Source organism: Callorhinus ursinus, unplaced genomic scaffold (assembly GCF_003265705.2).
Source record: "Callorhinus ursinus isolate GAN/ISIS: 27379988/994484 unplaced genomic scaffold, GSC_fseal_2.0 scaffold68, whole genome shotgun sequence".
Taxonomy (NCBI): Eukaryota; Metazoa; Chordata; class Mammalia; order Carnivora; family Otariidae; genus Callorhinus; species Callorhinus ursinus.
Genome location: NW_027397130.1, coordinates 5,942,216 through 5,961,021, shown reverse-complemented (window position 1 = coordinate 5,961,021; position 18,806 = coordinate 5,942,216). Strand labels below are relative to the sequence as shown.

Below are 18,806 nucleotides of genomic sequence, written 5' to 3'. Positions count from 1 at the left end.
AGCAGTATGTAGGGGAAAATCTGCCTATTCTTGGCATTCAGACCAGAGAAAATGTTCTCTCACTGAGGACACTTAGAGACCGTGAAAGACTCCTTAATACCCCTGCAGTAAATAAAATAATGAGCTTTCCCAAGGCTGCTGCTTCTAACATGTCTCAGTGTTAGCCAACAGCACAACCCCAAAGCTCCAGCCAGCCACACAAGTCTACAAAAGAGGCCCCTAGTAGGATGCTGTGCAGGTACCCATCTCCTTGCTTTTGGGTTTAATCCTGACAGAAACCAAAGACTTTAAGAATGGAGAAACAACTTGTCTTTCACACAACCCTCCACCAATGCCGTGCTGAGCTCTGAGACAAGGTTTAAACAGTTCTCAGTTTGAGGTAATATCAGGACAAGTACCTGGTTGGTTTTATGGGTAGAGTCACGTGACTTAACAGTTACCTGAGCCAGGGGTTGGGCTGACATCTTCTTATCAAAGCTGTGCACTTGAATAACATTAATGAAACTAACGGCAGGGGCGCCTAGCTGGCTCAGTCAGTGAAGCGTGCAAGTCTTGATCTTGGGGTCATAGAGTTCAAGTTCCACGTTGGGTGTAGAGATTACTTAAATAAATAAATCTTTAAAAGAAATAAAAAACAAAACTAATGGCAGCTAGCATTGCCTACTTTAGGCCAGTCACTGCTTTAAGCACGTGAATATATTAGGCTTTTTCTTTTTTTAAAGAAGATTTTATTTATTTGACAGAGAGAGACACAGCGAGAGAGGGAACACGGGCAGGGGGGGGGGGAGGGAGCAGACTCCCCGCTGAGCAGGGAGCCCGATGACGACTCAGGACTCCCAGGACGCAGGGATCATGACCAGAGCCTAAGGCAGACGCTTAAACGACTGAGCCACCCAGAAGCCCCTCTATTAGGCTTTTCTAATCCGCACTGTGACCCTAGGAAGATGGGTGCTCTTGGTCCCATTTTACACATGGGAGAACCAAAGCACAAAGTAAATCACCCAAGACCACAATGTCAGATCTGCCAGTTGTAGAGCTGTGATTCAAAGCAGGTGGGTCTAACCTGGAGTATTGGAGCACTCGTTCTTTACCACAATACTACAGATCTCTCATTCCACATCCATACGGTGCAACTGAGGGAGTATCTGCTAAAAAGACGATGATTTTCCTTAAAGTCATTTTGAATCACTTTTTAAAGGATCTCTAAGTTTTAGGACACTGAGTCACGGTGGATTTCAGCCTAAAGATTTAAAAGCAGGTTAAACCTCAGCCATTAGAAAACCAACCAACCTCTGACCAGAGCCCTTTAACTTCCTGGAATATCCGTCAGGTAAAATAGATGCAAAATGTTAACTACTACTTGAATATAACTTTATTGTTTTAATAAGACTATAGATTAAAGAGAAATGAGGACAAAAAAAGAGTAAAAATCACCTAAAATCAAGCTCCTTGGAGGCATCTGTTACCTTTTAGAGAACCATTTAGAAAGAAGTCCATGTATTTAATAAGCAAACAGAAATAGCCCTAAATGCGATCCGCCTCTCTATTGCCCTCATTTGGGTATGAAAAGGCCCTGCAGGATGGCGGTTAAGAATACAGAATCAGGACTCAAACCAGCCTGGAATCAAATGCTAACTTGTAAACTTGGGCCAGTCACTTAACCTAAGCCTCACGTTCCTGATCAGTAAAATGGGGATAACAGCATCTTTGTTAGGATTCTTTTTTTTCTTTTCTTTTTAAGAGCGGGGATTAAAAGGGAATGGAAATAAAATATTTAGCTTAGTGCAAGGACATCCTGAACATTCAACGTGTTACATTATTACTTTTTAAAAGAGGATCCATTTAAACACTTCTCTGTGCCAACTGTAGACATTATTCTGTGTTGACATAGATTTATACCAACATTAACAACTTAACGGCATTCCATTTGACAAGCACCATAACCTGCTTATGTAGCCCCCTACTTATGGGCTACTTACTTAGGTTTTTGGTGGGGTTTTGGTAATATGGTAATTCCATCAATTCAAAGATGCCTCTTTTTACACATTTTAACATCTCTGAAATCCATCTTACAAATGATCCTATTTCAGAATTTAACGGTAGAAATTTCTTTTCTAGGTGGTACACATATTAACTGAAGTAAATATCTTATGCCTACATTTTTTAAAAACTTGTTTGAGAATTTTCTTAGAATAAATTTTTAGGGGCACCTGGGTGGCTCAGTCGGTTAAACGGCTGCCTTCAGCTCTGGTCATGATCCCAAGGTCCTGGGATCGAGCCCCGTGTCGGGCTCCCTGTTAGGCGGGGAGCCTGCTTCTCCGCCCCCCACTTGTGCCCTCTAGCTCTGTCTCTCAAATAAATAAAATCTTTAAAAAAAATAAATTTTTAAAAGTAGAATTGCTGGGCTGTTTTATGTTCTGATACATGTCACCAAGCCACCATGCTGAAAGACCGTGTTACTGGTACAACCCCCACTGGCAGAAAGTGACAAGAGTCCATTTCTCCACATCCTGGCCAGCACAGGGTGGGGTCAATTGTTATCATTCTTGCTAATCTGACAGGCAAAATGGTCTCATCTTACCCATTTCTTTCACTGTTGAACTCAATTTACTTTAGATACGATGTACAGTAAGTCACTCAGTAGAAGGAGTACCACAAACCAGCGGCCCATGCCTAGCAGGTGAGAAAAGCAGGATCACTGATACCTCACACTTCCGGTTTCCTCACACCTGACAGTTAGGAGGAGCAGTAATGTACTGTAGAGGGAGCATGGGAGCCAGACCTAAGATCAAGGCCCAGCTTTGCCGCTTACTACATGTGTCAACCTGAGCAAATTTCTTAACTTGTGTGTCTGTTTCTGCAGCCACAGGATGAGGTTAAGGAGGGCCAACCTTTCACAAAGTAAATTAGAAATAACGTAGAACTCTGTGGCATAGTAAATGCTCCATAAATGACAGCTATTCAAGGATGACTTCAACTATTATGGCTTACAGAGGTGAAAACTGAAAGATTCCCAAAGGAACATTGCATTTCCTTACTCATTTCTTTCTCTAACAGGGATGACTGGTCTTTAGCCAGGCCCTCCAAAGGAGTCTTGTATAGGAACTGAAAGCTCATTCTTAGCACCTATTTGGAAACAGTCCATTCAGATGACAGGGGTAAAAATGAATATAGTGAAAGGTAAATTATCTGTTCTAAGAGAATTCAAACAAATCCTCCTCATTCATAAGGATTAAATGCAAAATTCTGGGTTTAGTCAAGATCAGTAAGAATTTTTTTTTTGAAGATTTATTAGAGAGCATGAGTGGGGGGGAGGGGGAAGCAGGCTCCCTGGCTTGATGCCAGGACCCCAGGATCACAACCTCAGCCAAAGGCATATGCTTAACCAACTAAGCCACCCAGGCGCTCCAAGAATTCTTATCAACAGGCAGAGAAATGCTCCTACCAAGTACAATGAATTTGAAATCATGAAAAAAAACAAACAACAAAACAACCCACACCAACCGCATTTTTAGGTTTAATCATCAAACACCTGAAAGGAGACTCCTGTACCCAAATTCAGGACTTCTCGCTGCTATGAAAACTATTACCAATCAAATCCCAGATCCGATTTCCTGGCTCTCAGGAACATACTCAGTGGGCATTCGTTTCTCGGTTACACAGATTTATTCCAATGTCCCCAGCTGACAGGCAGAAATCCCCTTATTTGTCCATTCAGCATCTCCCAACACCCTCCACCCCCGTCCTTCTTTCCTAGTCTCCAGCACCTATGCAGCCTGCTCACGGTGACCTCCCAGGCTGGGGCTCCAGGCTTCCCTCCTATCCCAAAACACTTCCATCATCAGCTAAAAGCCTGCAAAGGCTTCTTAAGGACAAGATTGAATTCTTACTGGTTTTTCTTATCTCACTCCAATTCTACCTTCTTTTCCACCATGGCACAGTCAATGACCCCATTCTAGCGTTCCTATCTCAAACACAACTAGCACCCCCCCCCGCCCCCTCCCATCCCTCTGGTGAGGGCCAGTTCAACTCACACTCCCTCCACACAGCACTCTCAGACGTCAGCTCTTAACAGTTGCTGCCCTTCCCACGTTACTCTGACAGTTACAGTGTGTGACACAACTCAGCATCCCATGAAATACCAGTTCCTTACTAAGTACTAATAGTTGTGATCTTGGATGGATCATTTAACCTCTACGGGCCATTTCCTCATCTAAAAAAATAATAAAAATCAAAATTAAGAGATTTTAAAAGGTCTTCTCCTGTTCTAAAAACCCTCTAATTTTGTATACTGCCATATCCTGCTTCACATATTAATTTCACTTCTCTTATTTGATTTTAGAGTTCCTCAAGGGAGAAAGTACTTCTTCCCCAACTCTCAAAGCAACTTATCCCAGGATGTGGCTCAAGGAGATGCTCAGTAAATGTGACATTAAAACAGGTCATCAGCACCAAGATAGAAAGCTTCAAAGAGCTGAGTATGAACCCAAGACCTATTTCTTTTCTAAGATTTTTAAGTAATCTCTACACCCAACATGGGGCCCGAACTCACAACCCTGAGATCAAGAGTTGAACGAACGCTCCACCGAATGAGCCAGCCAGGCACCCCCCAAGACCTATTTCTAAATCAGTACTGAAAACTGATAAAGGCAGTTAGTGCCAGACAAGTAGAAGACACTGAGATGATCCACTGTTGGTTCTTTTCTAGAATTAAAGGTCTGCCTTGATAGAAAACAGCTGGCGGCTCTTGAATGCAATAAATACAGGTTTGAGAGCTCAAAATGGTCTCTTAATTTGTACACAGCACTGTCTGAAGTATGGGTACATAAGCCCCTAAACAGATTCGACTTTAAGGTAAGTTCAGATGTATGCTGTGCTCTAAGGTAGAGAATTTAGAGGCCTGGTTTGGTGGAGAACCCCTGGAACTATCTGAAGCCTACAGTACAACGGCAGGGAAATTTAGGTTCATTTTGGCCATGCAAGGTTGAAACCTCTGACAGAAGAGCAACTCCTTCCATTTCTCTGCCCCAATGCCCTTCTCCTCCTCCCCTCCAAAAAACACACGCTTTTATAAGAGGAACAGTAACAAAGGCAGATACACTGAAGCATTCAGTTCTATTTTAGGCTTCTAGTAAAATGTTTTTATTTTTCTCTCTTTTCTCAGGGCAGCACAAGTCAATGTGTAGATGGAAAGTAAGCAAGCGGCCTGCTGGAAGATGGGGTCCACATTAACCAAATTTAACCAGGAGCTCCAAGACAGTGAGAAGAGTAAATCCCTCTCAACTCTAGTCAGAGGTAGAGCACCAAGCCCCTTGCTACTGCATTATCTTCAAATAAAATGCATTCAGTACCCACGTGTACATGCCCCCCCTTATCGAGAGAGAGCAAATATAGCCCAATTTCAATCAAGTCAAACTGGTCAATGCTATTCCAGCCACTTCTAAACATGTTTTGGCTCACAGCTAACATCCTAAAGAGCTATCAAATCAAATCAAAGCCACGCAAATGAAACCAGTTACTCCTTGAACAATCAAATGAAGGAAACACAGCTTTTTAAAATAACAGCTCTTAAGACAAAGCAATGTCCCTCCTTTTCACTCAGCTGTTTCACAAAATTTCGAGACAAAGGGCAAGTACTCTACCGTCACTTTTTTTTTTTTTGGAGTAAAGCCACAAGATTACTAATAAATAGCTAACGGTCAGTCACCATTCAAAAGTAATAATGACATTATGACTTCATATGCCAGTTATCTACCAAATTGGAAAGAACCAAATATATGCACTTTTCTCTTCCCAAAGAAAATCTGGAAGTAAATGTGAACACTCTGGAAGTAAATGTGAACACTCTGACTCACTTTCTCTCCCATCAGAACAATTTCTGGGGGAATGTTAAACAGTATCATCTTCTCTAATTATAGGATGGGAGAGAAAGGTTTCACACTTGTTCAAGAATTTGCCAATTTAAGTTGGAGAACTTATGAGATGCTCATGGTCTAGGTCTAGGATAAACTTCAGTGGTAACAGGGAAGGTTCTTGCCTAAAAATTATTAAAAATAGAGCTCAAATTCTTAGTTTCGTTTTGTTGCTTTAGTGCTAAATACATAATGGGATAAACTTAGAGAAAAATATGAACTACCAGGCTTCCAGATTCAAGTTTCTTGGGTGAGCTTAATGGAGAAACCCAAGTTTGCATTGCAGGGGGGGGGGCCGTTCCCACAAGATTTTTGTAGAGGCTACAGATGTGAGTACCTGAGCAGCCAATCTTTTTTTAAAATTTCATTATAGTTAACATACAGTGTTATATTAGTTTCAGGTGTACAATATTGGAGTAGCCAATCTTATGATACCACGACTGTTTATCTGCTGAAAACAGTAATCACCTATGGAAACATCAAATTACTCCTCTGTACACCAACGACAGAGAGTAATTTAACAGTCTAAGTTTGCTCCCTTGCTCTGACTTCTAGCTAAAAAAACAGAAACAGAAAACGTACGTTGCTCTAAAACCTACAGCTGGTTCTGTCTGCTTTCTGACACTTCAGTGCTGACTTTGAGAATATCCTCGGGAAGCTTGGCATCACAAGAACAGCTCTGAAAAAAACACTTTCCTTCCCCTTAAAGGACTTTTCAATACTGCCTTCTAGGAAGTACAACGTACATTTCTAACATCAACACACTTCAGAGTGGAACTCTATGTCTCAGGCAAGGAGAGCAAAATAGTAACTACCCACAGGTCGGCAAGACTCAAAAAAGGGGGAAAAATCAGCGGTCTTTTTACAGGGGACCACATTTCTACATTTCCACTTTCTTTCTCTTTGTGAAATTTTAATAATTTCACTCAGGGGTAGTAAACAAATGCGTGGCAAACTCTCAACCATCAGACTACAAACGCCTCTAAGAAAAAATGTCAGAACTTGAGAGGCCATGAACATGGAATATGCAAATGCTAAACTTCAGGCTCTCCTCCTGCAGAGCTGACACATTATTCGATAACACCCACCCTTGTAAAAATAAATTACATATCCAAAAGGGCAAGCTGCTGCCGTCAATTGGGTAAACAACATAATTACCATGTGTCAGGTGGAAAGCGAATCCTCAAGTAAATAGTTTGGGCTCAGAATGAGCTGCAAACTGGAAAGCAGCTTATTTTTAAACTGTCAGCAGGTTTCTTTTGTGCAATTAGAGTGTAATACAGGGTAATTGCTCAAGTTTCTTTTAAGAAAATCGCCATCTGACTCGTACAACAGGAAGATGAACCTTAGGATTTAGAACTCCACTACTTTTTTCACAAAGAATTAAAAGACACTGAGGTTCTTTAATGAGTTTTGGCATATACTTCTAACCACCTCTCTAAACTAGAGGAAATTCATTTCTAACCAACTAGCATCAGCTTCTGGATTGCAAAAATCTTTTGACCAGGTAAAGTAAGACTAATTGAGTGCTTTTACATAAATACTTCAAGTTTAAGACTTTAAAAAAAAAAACCCAGTGCTTAATAAGACTACAAGGTCAGTCTACTCATACACTCATGCTGCTTTGACTTTACTTGAATTACCAACAAGCAATAGAAATACTCGAGGCATTCACACAAAGGCAGTTAAAGACCATACATCACACCAACCCTCTTAAGTCATATTTAATATTCCACTCAGCATCTCTGTCAGCTATCCAGAGCCCGCCCCACGGTAAATGGGAAAAGTGGGCAATAAGAAAGGACGAGCTTGCCTTCTTTGTGTGTTATCAGGGCAAACGAAGGTAGGTGAGTACAAGAGGAGGCCATCTCAGCATTTGCGTGGCATCACACTTACCTTGAGGATGTCCCCCCTTTTGAAGCTCAGCTCGTCGTCAGCGGTAGCTTTGAAGTCATATTTGGCGATGGCTTCCATTCTGAGCGCTGCTCAGGGCTCAGCAGCCTGAAGCCGGGGGAAGGGAGTCTTCCCTGCCGAAGCCACCCAGCGCTCTGGGCTCAGCCTCGCCGCTCTCCCGGGACTCGCTCGTGCACTCCGGGACACACAATGCCACCCTGAATCACAAGAGGGATGGGTGAGAGAAGGGGCCAGCACCGAAGGCAGCCCCGCCCTGCCGATCGGCCTGCCGCCCCAGCCCCCACGCCCCCTGGCTTGGCCTGGCTCGGCCCGCCTCCCTCGCTCGCAGGCAGGAGCCCCGATCGCCTCCTTCCTCTTCGCAGTCTCAGCCCCCAGGCGACTGACAGCCCCGCCGGCCAATGGCGGCCGCTGTTCGAGCTATTCCAAGAACACACTTCCTCTTCCTTCCCGCTGGGTGTGCGCGGTGTGCAGGAACCGGCTGGAGACCCGCTCAGTCTCCGCCTTTCCTCCCTCGCCCCTTACGCTCTCTGCTCCTCCAGCCCGAAATGCAGCCCAAAGAGAGGCCTCGCCCTGGGGATGGCACCCCGCTTTTCTCAGTAGCCTGGGCCCATTTCCTTCCTTTCTCCCTGCCAAGCTTTCTGGTCTTCTGAAAACGTTGGGTCCCCTATCCAGTCAAAAGCAAGCAATTCCGGCTTTGGTCCTGAGCTGCTTGAACTGTTCTCAGAAACTAACCCTTGGTCCGCTCCTAGGAAAGCGGGAGAAAGTGAACCTCGGAACTCCTCCTTTAAATTCAATTTGCTATTCTGAGCAAGGCAGCTCTCCCTCTATCACTTCCAAACTGTGATCAGCAAGCTCAGGTAACCAGAAAGAGGAGATCCAGCCTCAGAGCCTTTTGTTGGTGAAGACCTGCTCTTGCCTAAGGCACCCTTCTCCTCTGAACACCCCCAAGACTTTGAAGTCCCAATAGCCCTTGAAATAGATGTCCAAGGTTCAGCATTTCCAGAAGCAGCCTCCACATTATTTCCAACTACCCTAGGGAGCAAAGCTGAAGTCCTAACTACACTTGAAAGGAATCCGTTTTTCAGAATCTGAGCTGCCAGATGCCTTATCTGGAGAAAGTGCAGGGAGATGGTGCCAGTAAATCAAACAGAAGCCTCTCACAGTTACCCTGACAACAGCTGCTTTTCTCAGAGCCAGAGGGGTTCTAAAATGAACCAAATTGCATTTTGCAGGTAAATATTCTGTAAAAACCCTTAGGTAGTGTACTACGTGACGGTGAGCTGTGGGCATACCATCTCCAGCCCCGGACACGGACATAATCTAGACCTCTGCCTAAGGAAAGGAAAATAAAGTCCCATTCTTGTTTTCAGTTAGTGTTTTCATACAGGCTAAATAAAAGCAGAAAACAACACTGACAGTGGCAGAATGGGGACAGATTATTTATAGTGACACGCTTCTTGGATAATTACCACCTAGCAAAAAGCTCATCTGAGGGGCACGGGTGATTATTCTTTTGTTCTAAAGTTAACAATTGGGGCATTAATCAAGCATAGCTGCAAATGGACTAAGCAGTAAACCAGCTGGGAATATTAAGATAAGAAGGAAATGAGTGTTACCAAGGAGGGAAGAAATCACCCGGTAATAAAAAGTCCTTCGGTCAAATTCTGAAAGCCAAACATTCTACTGCAGGTAAACTAATCAGCCAAACCAATGTTTATTCTATCAGGCCATACCTATGATATCCCATGTGCAGCTGGCTCTAAAAGAGGGAAGACAGAGCTCTAGCAAATATAAAAGATATATATATATATGAAGATTAGTCTGAGTATTTATTTTAAATTTTAAGTGATCTCTACACCCAACATGGGGCTCAAACTCACAACCCCAAGATCTAGTCCCATGCTCTCTCGACTGAGCCAGCCAGGCACCCCTCAGAGTATTTTTGTGTGTCCTTAAACACCCTTATTCTCTCTGTAGTTGCTTTTTTAATCAAACTAATCCATGTATATAATTTTGGAAGTCATCGCTTTTAAAAGGCTTATAAAAAAGGGGAGGCAGTTCCTCACCCCAAAACCTACCAGCAACCACCCTCAATTTTATTTTTAGCTTTCTCTTTGTATTTACTTACAATATTTCTAAAATGATATGCTTTTGCTGCTGTTTCTTAGTTTATTCCAGCCACGACCTATCACTTGCAAGACGTTCACCTCTGCCAGCTTCCCCTTGCCCCTTCCTGTAATACCATGTATTCTGGTTTAAGCAGTTTCATATTACAAAATATTCTTCACTGCTGATTTAAATATATTACAAGCAACCTTCCTTTCTAGTACAATCCTTTACTTTTTCCTGGCATTAATAACTGCTTTTCCTTCTTTGCCTTCTTTCCAATGTGTGTACCTATTTTTATTTTGTTGCAAATGCTCCAAGATCTCTGCTACATGCCTGTCAATACTTTCAATATTTTCTACCTGACCAGGTCATTTATTTTAATTGGCCTCCAGGGCTGATTGTTGGGACTATGTATCAATGATGGGAAGCTGAACTGAGCAGATCTAACAAAGATAAGGAGTTTCATTTTTGAAAAACAGAAATCAGAAACTCAAAGTGTTGTCACTGTTAAGGTAGTTATGTTGTAACAGCATAAATTTCTAGGTCATCGGGATTTCAGACAACTGCAGTGTAACTGAACTGCTACAGCATAAAAATCAAGACAGTTTTCAACACTGGGTTTTCCTGTGACCCAACTCATCTACCATAGGACTCCTAGAGAGAGCATAAACAGACACTCTTGAAAATCACGTTTCAAGTAACTACTGCTTTGTGATACAGTTTGAGAGAAATGAAAACCAGGCACAATCGATACTTCTTCGGCTATGCCAAATAAAAATTAGCAGCTCATGGAGAAAACCTGAAGGGCTCAGCTTCTCAGGCTAGCCACAGAAAAGAACACACAGGCTAAAGGAATTCAAAAGGATGTGTTTCATTAAAGGCAAAAACAAAAACAACCAACAACAAACCCACAAAAAACGATCTCATACACAACACTAATTACCAAAAGAAGAAAACTGAAAGTGGATGCAATGTATAATGATTTTAATGGAGAAAATGGGTTGAGAGTTCATTTAACACTGAACTCTAATGAGAATGTTAAGCTGTTCCAGCATACACCCTGCAGTCTATCACAGGCAGCAAATTTTAAGAACACAAGTGCTGGGGCGCCTGGGTGGCTCTGGCTCGGTGCGTTGAGCATCTGCCTTCGGCTCAGGTCCTGATCCTGTAGGATCAAGCCCCACATCAGGATCCCTGCGCTCCTGGGGGTGCGTGCTTCTCCCTCTCCCTCTGCCTGCCACTCCCCCTGCTTGTGCTCTCTATCCAAGTGAAGAAATAAAATCTTAAAAAAAAAAAAAAACAAAACCCACAAGTGCAGCCTGAATTGTTCATTTCAAGCAATGTGCATTGAATCCTAAAATGTAGTCCCCTAAAGGTATTTGTAGGACTTTATTTTCTTTCTTCCATTTAACTCTTTTCTTCCCAAAATTTACAGAAAATAAAATACACAACACTCACTGGGCAATATAGCTTAGTGTCTGCATGGTCTTTAAAAGCAGGCTGACCGGGGTTCAGGTAATGACCTTGATGCTTACCAGCTATAATTTTGGGCAAGCCTTTTAAACAAGCCCCATTTCTCATCTGTAAAATGAGGATAGTATCACCTACTTTATAAGATTCACTCATTATTAGGTAATACAGGAAATATACGTGAAGTGCTTTGAATAGGGCCTGACATTAAGTTACTCAACGTAAGTTAAAATATGATTCTACTTAAAACATAAGATGTTCAATTTCACTGTTAAAAACTGCAAATTAAAACAAGATTTCCTTCACCTACTAATTGGCAAATTTTTTAAAGGTTTATAATACTTAGCCTCTGCAATACTCTGGGTGAACACACTCTGATTCTTTACCCAGTGTTCATCCATTTAACATTTTGAGCAGCTACTATGTGCCTGACAATGTGCTTGGTACTGTAGTATAGTAATAAAACCTTCACAGAGCCCACACTGTAGCAGGGAATTAATCAGTTCAATTTTTCTGGAAAGTAATTTTATAGTAATATGTTGTAATATAGTAATTTTATGTTGACAATTTTAAAATACAAATCCTTGAAAAAGCAATTCCAATTCCTAGATTTATCTCACTGAAATAATGACAAATACCATGTGCCAAATACATATATATATATATATATATACACCTGATCAATATCCATGAGAATATCTATGGAATATCTTTCTATATAAATACCAAGAGATGCTATCAAGTTAAAAACAAAAATGCCGAAAAATTAGTTTATCCCATTTCCATAAAGCAAAATAGTATTTATCAGTGTGTGCTAAAGAAAAAACCCAAAAGATTAACAATGGTTATCTCTAGGAGCAAGATCACAAAATACTTTCACTTTTTTTTTTTAAAGATTATATTTATTTGAGAGAGAGAGTGCACACACAAGCCGCTGGGCAGGGAGCCTGATGCCGGGACTTGATCCCAGCACCCTGGGATCATGACCTGAGCCAAAGGCAGATGCTCAACCCACTGAGCCACCCAGGCACCCCAATATTTTTTTCTTTCTGCACTACACACCTCAATGGTATTTTCATCACTACTTCTGTAGTTAGAAAAAACAAACACTAAATAATCTTACTGGAGCTCTGGAGTTAGACCTGAATTCAATTGTCCCATTACCACTAGATGGGTGAACCTATATTCCCTAAATCCTAGTTTCCCTCAGCTGGAAAATGGGGATAATAACGCATGTACCTGATAGGACATTTTGATGATTAAGAGATAGCACATATAAAGGCCTTGGAGAGGAGTAAAGGCCGTGGAGTCTCTGGCACAAAGTACTAAGAAGTGTTAACTGGCCGGCATCACCAGCACCTTTTCAAGTAGCAGTCCATATGTTCCTACGTTGTCCATCTTCTTCCATCTACATACAAACTCAGAAGAGCTTTCTGGTAGGCAAATTAACAGCCCTATTAAATATAAACTTTAAAATTAAATTGCTCCACATCAGAGTCCTAACAATGCTCAAATATTTACACATACAAAGACTAATCACATGTATCGTCACTTATTCTCTTAGGCTTTTAAATATTTACTCTACATACAGAAAGTGTAATTTAAGTTGACTAATTTAAAACCACATTCCAGCCCCATTATTTTACAGCTGCATTCTGTAACAGCAGTTTCGGTCCTTGAACTAGTTGCATCAAAATCATTCCATTCAGAGACTGATTCACTGTGGGGTGCCTTCTGGAGTTCTGCAATGTAGTGGCCTTAGGCCCAGAGCCTGAAATAAGATTCACAGGTAATTCTTCTGCATGCTAAATTTTAAGAATCACTGCTGTACTAGAAAGGTGCTTAACCAGATTTTAACTTTGCATTCCAGATAATGCACTACAATGTCTTTGAATAAAATGGAAATAATGCATATTCACTTGGCTCAACTAGGAAAAAGCCAACTTTAACAAATAAAACCAAGGGCTCTCAATAGTCTTTCAGTAGTGCCAGAAAGCTTTTTTTTTAATTAAGCAAGTAACTATTAATTTCTCTCAGGAGAGCACGGTGGGTCTCTAGTCTGTATTACTTAATTTCTCGAAAATCTATTACTCTTCTGTTCTAGGTAACAATCAGAACCGCTGCTGCACAACAGGCAACATAACAGGATTTTTCTCAGAAAAACTGCTAAGTACCATGAACTAGTAGTATTTAAAACCTAGCAATCCCTCAAATCTGAATATACTTGCTAAGGAAGTAAACTGCCTCAAGCATTTAAATGCTTGCTTTTAGTATCAAAGAAAACCGATTATATTTTTTGAGAATTCAGAAAATTTTGAACAAGGGAAGAGCAATGGAACACATAAAGTTACTTCTTTCTATGGAAAGGACTCCAACAACATAACAAAGTTGCCTGATTAAAAGAACCCTGGTAAAGAATAAATTCATACTGTCACAACGGGCAAGTTTTAATTCATCAGTGGTCTAAATAAATTCTATTCCCTCAAATATTTCATGTTATCTTAATTCTATTGTAATATAGGTCTATGGTTGGTTTTGTTTTTTAACATGAGCCACTCCCACTAAAAGCCAAAAGATAAGTCATAAAAGCCCCAAATTGACCCAATCTTCCTTAACTAATATAAGAGAGACACAGGGAGAAAAGTGTAAGCAGGCACAAAAGCACAATGTTAAAATGAAGAAAACAACCAAAACACAAATAACACAAGCAAGCTACACTTGTGACCCAGTGGCAGTATTGATTACTTACGGATGAATTCAATCCTTTGAGCCTCCCAGTTCCCAGGGGGAGAACTTAAAAGTCTCGCATGGCTCTCTGGCAACTCTTCTGGCTGACTGAAGGAACACAGTGGACGCTTCAAAGTGAAGGATAAAGCAGGAAAGAGGGTACTTCCCCGGAGAGAAAACGGAATCTTTAAATGAGGGAGAAGACGAATTGCACCAAAGGGCAGAAACCTCGAAAAATTATGCCGAAGAGGGGACAAAAAGGAGGAAGGGGAAGTAGATTAGAAAAGAGGGGGGGTGGAGGGATGGGCAAGTGACTTGCATTACACAAGTAAGCATTTAGTGTCCTCAGTGAAAATAGAAGTAGATAGAAAGGGAAGGCAACTGCTGGAGAAGTATAGCGAAAGAGAGACAGGAAAGCCAAAGACATATGCTAACTTCTTTCATGTGTCTTTCAGACTCTTTTCTGAGTCAACAGGACCAAAAGATAGATGTCGAGTGCACTTCGGCTCCTCTGCAAATCCTACTTTTATAATGACTCCCTAAACAAGCTGTAACTCATGTGGCTTATATGGAGAGCGTTGCAAATGAAAAATACCAGTGCTTTTCTATCCCTCGCACTGAAATCTTTCCCCGGAGCATTCCAACCAACTGCTGCTTATTGTTCTTTTACAAGTATTTTTCAGAGTAGCTTCAAAAAAGAAAAAGAAAAACTAGACATCTCGACTGGCTCCGGCAGCAAAGGTTCTAACTCACGGTATTCATAGGGTCGGTGGGTTCCCTCCCCAAATTCGGCCCAATGACACCAGGAGATGGTGACGTGGTGGCCGTGCAGGTCGCAAGAGCATCAATCACCACATTTGCAGCCGCTGCGAATCCCCCGCCTCCCGGCCAAGTCAGACTGACTCACAGAATGAGTACCCAGGGCTCCCCGGCTTCTCCCGACCCCTCTGCGCAAACCCTCCGGAAGAAAGGGTGAAACTTAATGAGGCGCACCCGGCCTCCTGCCCTGGGGTCCGGGGCTCCACACCGAGCTAAGGGCTGGGGGAGAACGGTCCCCAGGAAGGAAGCTCCCCAAAAGGGGAAACGCGGAGCCCGGGAGCCCCGGGGACTCCGTCCCCCGCCCCAGGCCTCGCCGCCCCGACCCCGAACCCCGGCAGCCCTCGGTAGGCTGGGCCCGGTCCCCGCAGGCCGACTCCCGCTGCCGAGCGAAGGGGGAAGAGGCACCGGAGCAGCGCCGCCGCCGCTGGCCGCACTCACCGTGGCGCAGCTGCTCCGCTCCGCGCCCGGCCGGCCCTTCTGCAGCGGTGCGAGCGGCCGCCGACCGCGCTGCTGCTCCCCGACGGCAGCGCCTGTTCCCGCCGCCCTTGCCGTCTCAGTCTTCGTCGCCGCTGCCGCTGCCGCTGCCGCTGCCGCCGCCGCCCGCTCGCCGAAGCAGCACAGCCTCCTGGCTTCCGCTCCTCGTCTGGGTCCCGCGAGAACTTCCCCGCGCGGCCCCGCCCCGCCCCGCCCCGCCCCCGCGAGACTTCCCCCGGCGGAAAAGGCCCAGAGCGCAAGCGCTCCTCCTCCGCCCGGGCCCCGCAGGTAGCCACCATCTAGATGCCAAGGCGCGTGCGCCAGACCGCCCCGGAGCAGGTGGCACCGACATCGCTCCGCCTCCGGGTCGCTGTAACCCTTTCTGTGCCAAGGAGGGTAAATTACAGCTTAGCCCTGAAGGAGTTAACTCTTCACCACACCCTAATCACTTCCCTTCTCCTGCCACCAAACCGAGGCAGTTGCGGGGGGCGGGGGTGGGGATGCGGGAATCTCCCTCCATCCTGAAACACTCCAAATAGAGGACCAGCTTTTGAAATACTTGAGAATATGGTCCAAACGGCCCTGTTAGCGGAATTGACATATTCTTCGCTCATTGATCTAATCAAGTGCCTAATACGTGCTAATCATAGGTATATAGGTATAGGTGTTGAGTATAGAAAGTACAATGATGAAGGGATATCCTGGCCCTCAAGCAATTCACGATCTAGAGGAGCGGAAGAAAAGTAAAAAAAAAAAAAAAAGCCATATGCAATGTTAGAATTATTTGGGGGAAATGCTGAGGAAGCTAAAAAAGATGGGAGGAAGGACCGCTACTCTGCCCATCTCAGAATAGCCTTCCCAGAGAAGGTGATGATGACGTCTGAGCTGAGTCTTGGAAGAGGAGGAGGAGTTCACCAGACAGAGAAGTCGGGGTAAGGGCGCTCCAGGCGAAGGGAACGCACGCATGTACAAAGGAACGGAGGTGTGAGAGAGTCATGTTCTGTGTAATGCTAAGTAGTTCGATTCTTGTACCAGGCGGGTGAGTTCGAGGGAGCGGCAGATGAGGCTTGAAGATGTAACTCCTATTTTTCAGTTCCAAAAGCTCTTTCCAATTAAAGAGAGCAGAACGTATCTAATGGTAATGTGCTCCCTGGAAGCCAACAAAACAGTGCTGAGATGAGAATAACCGAACATCTGATTCTATAGAGAAAAGAAGCCATTGAAATAAGGAAAATGAGTTGTTCTTTCACCAAGCATTTATTGAGCACCAGCTGCATGGAAGGTATACGCAAGGTAATAGATGAACCCACCAAAGCCTCCGCTGTCAGCAGTTTGTAATCCAGAGGAGAGTCGCCTAGTCCGCAAGGCAAAACAGTTGGTGTTAAGTCCCACTGAACTGCACACAGGACTGCAGAGGAAGGAGCCAGTTACTTGGTGCTCAGGTAATCAGGGAGGACTTTTTATTTGAACTCAAACCTGGAAGCAGGGAGAAAAGAGTGACGGAATTAGCCAATATTTCAGATTGCCCAGATTTTAGGATTTGTGGTGGGGTGGGAAGTAATGAGAGACAAGACCAAGATGTATGGCTTAGGGTTCATGGTCAAGTGATTAGCAACCTCTGAAGGTTTTTGAGCAGGACATGTCCAATATGTAGTGAAAATAATAAGAGGACTATCTATTTACCACCTGAAGTGCATAGCGTTTCTAGAGGGTGGATAATAAATATCCCCATTTACAGATTCAGAAACTGAGGCTTAGAGAGCTTACTGACCTGACCCAAGGAAACCCAAGTACAGTAGACCCAAGACTCGAACCTAGGCCTATCTTGTTCTAAAATCCATATTTTTCCCACTATGATACTTTATAATTACTTTGTAATTCTAGAATGGTAGCCAGAAAAAAATCGAAATGGAAGGGAAGGACTTAGCTCCTGAGCAGAGAGGAGGAGGAAGTGAGGGAAGAGCTGGATTTCTTTGTTTTGAGTGGGGAGAACAACAGAGAAGTTTGCCCACTAAAAGGAGTAGCTAACTGGGCAGGGGTGGGGTGATGCAGGGAGAAGGCAGGGAAGGAGAGGATGATGTCCGATTTTGGACATGTAGAGTTCATCATTCTAGGAGACATGCAGGTGGAAATATCAGTATGCTGTTGAAAAGCTCAGTGTATTCATTCATCTCCCCACAACATCAACTGAGCATCTACTTTGTAGAGAATAGGATGACCTGTCACAGAGCTTGCAGCCTACAGGGGAACATACCATTGAGATTATGACATTTGCAGTATTGGCAGCTTTGGGAGCATACAGCAGGGGACCTCACCTAGTCCAGGATCAGGGAAGGCTGAGGAGGAATGTTTGAGACTCTAGGTAGCCCAAGAGGAAAAGAGTATTCTAAGAGAGGGCACAGCATGTACAAAGGCCAGACAGTAAGAAAGGACTCAAGGAAGCCATTTATAACTGGGATGAAGAAGAATGTGGTGAGTGGATAAGGCAATTGGAGAGGCTCATGCAGGGCCTTTTCAGTCTGCTAAAAACTAGGCACTTCATCCTATAGGCACACCATCCTATGGGGGGGTTGGGGGGCAGGCACAGTCAGATTTTCATCTTCAAAGTACTTTATCACTCTGGCTACAGAGGAAAATCAATGGGAACTAAGATATTTATCATCCACAAAACACTATCTCAAATCCTTTGTAAGAACTTTATGGATCTGGCCCCTGCCTGAAACCCCACTCTCTGTCTCTAGCCAACACACACTCCACCAAAACTAAACCACTGTGGTTTCCAGAAGGTACCGTAATCTTTGGAGCGTCCATATCTTGGTATATGCAGTTTCCTCTGCTCAGCTGTCCTCCTGCCCCCCCTCCTTTTTAGGTACCCAAGCCAGTTTTAGGGTTTCTTCTCCCAAATTCCCACTATACCTCAATCTCATTGCAGCCTTATTTGTTCAAAACCTTCCTTCTAATGTTCTACACTCTCTCAGAGAAACAGGACCACACTTTACACATTTGTATTCCCAGCCCCCAGCACAGTGCATAGAGTGAATAAATGGATGCCTGGAGAATAAATAACAGAAGTTGACTCAAGATAAAGATGTGGTTGCTTTTTTGTGCCACGTGATATTTGAAGCTAAGGAAGTGGGTGAGATCTCAGAAGAGTATAGATGCCTAAGAGAACAGGGGGAAAAAATAAGCACTTCCTTTTAAAATGCAGCATTTTAAAGAGTCTGATAAAACAGACTCTGAGTATGTCTATGCAAAAATATATTCTTATGGCCAGATTTGTAAGGGAACATTTAAAAGTAAAAACAATTGTCTTGAAATGGAGCAATTGTGGATGATGCATGTATATATATATATATATATATATATATATATATATATATA

At 43.3% G+C, this 18,806-nt stretch overlaps 1 protein-coding gene across 3 annotated transcripts in view; it reads right to left on the bottom strand.

Moving 5' to 3' along the window:
* Window positions 1-15,588, bottom strand: part of GRB2 (growth factor receptor bound protein 2) — a 66,496-nt gene extending 50,908 nt beyond the window's left edge. Inside the window, exons 1-2 of one of the 3 annotated variants that reach the window (XM_073886087.1) lie at window positions 15,390-15,588; window positions 7,809-8,023 (exon numbers count right to left, since the gene is read on the bottom strand). In XM_073886087.1, the coding sequence (XP_073742188.1) occupies window positions 7,809-7,886 (78 nt within the window). In that variant the 5' untranslated portion in view covers window positions 7,887-8,023; window positions 15,390-15,588. Of the gene's footprint in view, window positions 1-7,808; window positions 8,024-14,154; window positions 14,312-15,389 lie in introns of those variants that run through there. The other 2 variants (XM_025859979.2, XM_073886088.1) reach the window with 2 other exon arrangements.
* Between the last annotated feature and the right edge of the window lie 3,218 nt (window positions 15,589-18,806).